At 40.3% G+C, this 5,135-nt stretch overlaps 1 protein-coding gene across 1 annotated transcript; it reads right to left on the bottom strand.

Moving 5' to 3' along the window:
* Window positions 1-2,635: 2,635 nt before the first annotated feature.
* On the bottom strand, window positions 2,636-3,478 carry LOC116202632 (ethylene-responsive transcription factor 12). Its single transcript, XM_031534228.1, has one exon. It carries the CDS (start codon window positions 3,398-3,400, stop codon window positions 2,879-2,881), a length of 522 nt encoding a protein of 173 aa, XP_031390088.1. The 5' UTR covers window positions 3,401-3,478; the 3' UTR covers window positions 2,636-2,878.
* Window positions 3,479-5,135: the final 1,657 nt, after the last annotated feature.

The following is a 5,135-nucleotide window of genomic DNA, read 5'->3' as shown; positions in this document are numbered from 1 at the left end:
TATATATATATATATATATATTGTTTTATATACCCATGGGTTTATTAGGGAGAAGGAAAAACAAATTAAATAAAATTTCATAAATAAGAGTCGAACTTATAATATCTCCTTTATTGTCGAATGTAAGTGCAATATATGGGTTCCATAATCAATAGTTATCTTTCTAAAAGGTTGTTCATCCGACAATTTCCATACGCCAAAGGCTATTGGGTGAGGTACTTGTCACCGGGTGCTTTGATAAATATGCATGTATACCATCGTCCATCTTATTTGGCAAATTCTCTTTTGCTCATTATAAAGTTCTCACATCGACCCCCTATATCCAAAGGCAAATTTCAGTACTGCTGTAAGATTAGTTCTTACAAAAACGTCATTTTGCTTAAAAACAACAAGAAAAAGTTCGACAAAATCTTCTGTCACGTTTTTAAATTGATTCATACATGCAGTTGACTGATTATTTTGTACGAAAAATTATTCTCCTTATACAAAAATATTTCCTACGAGATTTTGATTGAATATTCTGCTGTTGAACCCAATAATTTTCATTCAAGCAATGCTGTAAAGGTAAATTTTTAGGAAAATTGAAGTTGCAATAATAATAAATAAATATTAAATTTGAAAAAAATGAATAAATTTGGTCCAAAACCAAAGCAGGGGAGAAACAGAGACCAGCGGCCACGGAATCCAAGAAATGAAAGAGTGAAGAGGAGAGAATGCGACCCCCACAGCCCCAAAGCCAGCCGGCATTTGAACGACGCGCTTCCTCATCCCCCACCACTTTCCTTTCCTTTCCCCCACCCCTCCCCTTTGACGAAACTTATCATGACGTCCCCCTACTCTACTACTCTATAAAGGAGCTTATCCGGTCTCAGGTGAAATCGGTCCAATTGAATATAATCGACTGAAAAATGCAACATCATCGATTGCAGTTTTGCTCCGATCAACTATATTTATTTTGTAGTTGATTATATTCAATTGGATTGATTCTGCTCCGAGACTACATAAATTTCCACTCTACAAAAATCTTCCTACTTAATTATCCCTACTAGCCCTGCATTATTTATCTATTAATAGCTATATGCCTATAAATTTGGAACATGTCCCATATATCAACTGCGTGCAAAAAATTACTCATTCACGTCTCATGAGGGGATATAGTCTTGTGTCTTTAAAAAGAAGGTATTATTATCTTGATTATCATGGAAATTGTCAGGCTCTAACTTCTTCCTTCTTAATTTTTTTTTCCCTTTTGGTGTCTTTTATGTAAAATATTTTGACTCCCATGCGAGTTGTATATGCCTTGGCATTCAAGTGTATTCATGTTGGCTGTAATTACAGAGTTTTTCTTTGGTTTTAGGCCTTCATATTCGTTGGCTTTTTGTTTATCATGAGTGGGGTTTTGCTTTGTATATTTTGAGATGAAATAAATAAAAAAACATCACTTATCAAATAAAAAAAATTTCATCCATGTCTATTGAGATGATAGTCTTGTGTCCTTGAAAATAGGTACGATCTTTTAGATTTTCATGAAAATTATCATATTGTACCTTCGTCAATCTCAAGACTTTACCCTTTTCTTTTATTCATGTATTTTGACTCCAATCTGAGTTTTAGAATGAATGAGAAGGAATCAGTGATGAGCGATTGAGAGTTTGAATCAAACATAGATTCTTAGTCAAAATTCACATGATGCAGACAAATAATGTTTGCCCAAACCGAATAATGGTCGAAGATATAACCCAAAATGATGGAGGTGTCCCTCCATTAATTATATGATGATGACAAGGGGAACAGTGAATTTCAGTCCATGCAAAGACATGTTCCTAGCTAGCATTTTGAAACATCCTCCTCCTAAACGAGCTAGCCCAGCTCTTGTCCTGCAACATCCCATAATTCACCACTTTTAAATCAAAACTTTAAATAAAAAGTAAAAATAGAAAAAAAAAATTTATCAAATAAATAAATGTTTTAGGAAAGTTTTTTGGAAGCGCATGAGTTCAATCAGCGCGTGGATCGACGCGGACAAAGGGAGCGGGTGGGTCTAAGCAAATTCAGAGAAGGGGAGACCGTACGCTGCAGACATTACGATAAAACAGATCCACAGACAGACAGAGGCGTCTTTTAATAATAAAAACTGAAAACGGAATGCAAAGCGCACACGCTTGCCCCCGTCGTACAGTCTCAGTCCCGGTCCTTCCCCCCCCCCCCCCCCCCCCCCAACCAAAAAAAAAGCTGAATCATCCCCCGCCCGCAACCCGTGCTCCGCAGCCGGCGCGTCCACCCCACTCTCCGACCAGCCCACAATCCCGATTTAATAGCAACTCTTTCCGGTGTCATCCACTCGGAGGTATCTTCCGCCTATTGGCTCTGCGGTCATGCGTGACTAAGAGCTAATAACAGCAAATTTTTTGGGTACAATCACGGGATATTTTCAACATATCATGTAAGTGTGACTCAGAGTTAATAACAGTAAATTTTTTGGTACAATTATGAGATACTTCTAACCTACTGTCTGAGAGCTAATAATAACAATTTTTTGGTACAATGGCGAAATATTTCAACTTACTGGCTGAAACTAATCGCGAAAGAGTTTGCGTTCGCCGGAATTGTTTGTTGGAATCAAAGGAGCAGAAGCTAGGAGACGAGAACGAAAAACCATCCTTAAAAATTAATATTTACATCAGTGGGTCCCACTCTCCCTCTCTCTCTCTCACTTCTAATCAATCACATCCTCCATCTTTCTTCTCTCTCTAACTCCACTCTCATCACAAGAGGAAGGAAATATTTCGGGAAAAAAGAAAAAAAAATGATCCGATCCTATCAATTATTTTGAGTACTTCCGCCGGCAGATCGAGAGAAGTGACCTCCGAATGGTCTCTCAAAGCCACAGAGGCGGCGGCTCGTTGAGGTCGATGGGCAGGCCGCGACCCACCAGACCCAGCAACGCCGCCGTTTGGCCGGGGCCTTCATGGGAGGGGCCGACGACGGCGGGTGCCGTACGATCGCACAGGATGGAGCACTCCCGGGGGCTGCTGACGCCGCCGCCGCCGATCTCCTTAAGCACGCCGGTGTGGAGGAAGTCGGTGAGGAAGAGGCGGTGGTGGTGGTGGTGATGGTGTTGGTGGAGATGATGGTCTAGGGGGAGGTGGGCAGAGGAGGGGAGGTTGAGGTCGAGGGAGAGGCTGGGGGCCGGCGGAGCAGGAGGGGGGAAGTTGGTCTTGGCCTTGGCGCCGCGGAGGGAGCGCGCGGCGCCATCGTAGGCGAGGGCGGCCTCCTCCGGGGTGTCGAATGTGCCGAGCCAGACGCGGGTCTTCTTCCAGGGGTCGCGGATCTCGGCGGCGTAGCGCCCCCACGGCCGCTTCCTCACTCCCCGGTAGTGGCCTTCGCGGGGAGACGTCATGGCAAGTAGAGAGAGGGAGAGAGGATTTCTAGTGAGAGAGAGTTGAGGGGTCTGTCTGAAGTGGAAAGGGAAGGGGAAGGGGAAGAAGGCGAGTATAAAAGAAGGGGAGGGACCCACTTCTTCAGTCACCGTAATCGTCGGCTAGACGGCACACCATCTCTCGTGTGTGCGCGCCAACATCTATTTTATTTATCTATTTTTTAATAATTGAAACAAGCTATAATAAATTAATAATAAAAAAAAAGCTATAATAATGATAACGCTAAGCAATACTGCCCTTTTTTTCTCTCACCAAGTGTAACGCGATATTTAGAAATTCAAGAGATCCCGATTAATCCCATTTAAATCGACTCGATTTATTAGAAGATAAAACTTTCTCATCATAAATTTTCTATATTCACAAGACTCTTCGCCCCTTTTGTTTGTCCTCGAATCTCCCCAATGATAAGCCTCGATACGAATCAAGCCCATGGCTCACCACTTAGTCATGATCGCGATTCATTCATCCTGGCATCTCTTGTGGTCACCTCCACCCCCTACCCAGGCATTTAAGAATAAAAAACTTGGTTGCTCTGACGTAGTCCCGTGCTAATCAGATGTCTGATTCTCGATACATTTTGGTGCCCATCTTGAGGTGTGCTTGGTCTGGTTAATTCGTGCTCGGTTAGTCATGTCTTTTGCTGAGTCGGGTCAAAGCTACTTGGAATCCATTGGTTGTAATCTGTTTACATTTTACTGTGTGATTTGCTTTTGTGGGTTTGTTTAATGACGAATGATTACTCAATCATCCATGCATATGTGCCTGACTCTTTAGCTGGCAGTCGTGGGGCTAAGTCCTTAGCCGATAGTCTCTTGGCTGGCCCCGTAGGCGGCAGTATAGAGGTTGTATTGGCCGGTGGCCAAATCAATATCCCAATGTAAATTATGGTACTTTCAATAAGATGTTACCATTTAACCCAAAAAAAGAAATCTATTAAGCCATGGATCTTGTACTACAAGAAAAAGAATGCAATTTAAGAAATGAAGTTATTAATCTTATATGTATGGAAATTTCTTGTATTTTTTTTCAATATATACTATTTGATATCTGAAAATTTAATAATTCAAGACGAATCCATATTCGAAATGAATCCTCCCACTAAGAAATAAAATTTCCTATCTCTTTTTTTTTATTTTTTTGCTTCCTTTATTCTCTAATATGGGTCTCACTTCAAAACCAAAACACTAGAATAATAATATATAAATAAGAAAGAGAAGGGCCTTTATGACCGAAAAATAAATAAGAAAAGAAATCTATTACATATATAATTTTAAAATGATGACAATAGAATTTGGTGTTTAATTATGTAGCACTTCACTTGGAATTGATATTACGACTTTCTCACCACAAATCATACTTAAAAATATAACAACATGCTTATAAAAATGAAAATATAGATTAAATTGGAAATGACTGGAGATCGTGGAACAAAGTTTTTATATAATTTCTTTGGGTACGTGGATGGCATAATCCGGCTTGCTTTGATAGTTGCTTAAGGTTTAGAACACTTTGACAGTGCATATCATTACATATGAAAAGGGAAATATAACTTATATCCCTAATATAAATTCACATTAAGCCTATAAGTGATTGGACCCCATCTCTTATCCAAATGCTTGAGCCAGCAGGTTTTGATACCCAATTTCTTATAGACCCATTGGAGTCTACTTAGTTTTTCCATGTGAGATATAAACT

This window comes from Punica granatum, chromosome 4, assembly GCF_007655135.1.
Source record: "Punica granatum isolate Tunisia-2019 chromosome 4, ASM765513v2, whole genome shotgun sequence".
Classification (NCBI taxonomy): Eukaryota; Viridiplantae; Streptophyta; class Magnoliopsida; order Myrtales; family Lythraceae; genus Punica; species Punica granatum.
Note: the sequence above shows the minus strand (reverse complement) of the source record. Positions and strands in the feature narration are given on the sequence as shown.

Bases quoted from the DNA above. Each gene is read 5' to 3' on its own strand.
- LOC116202632 (XM_031534228.1), bottom strand. From the start codon at position 3,400: ATGACGTCTCCCCGCGAAGGCCACTACCGGGGAGTGAGGAAGCGGCCG.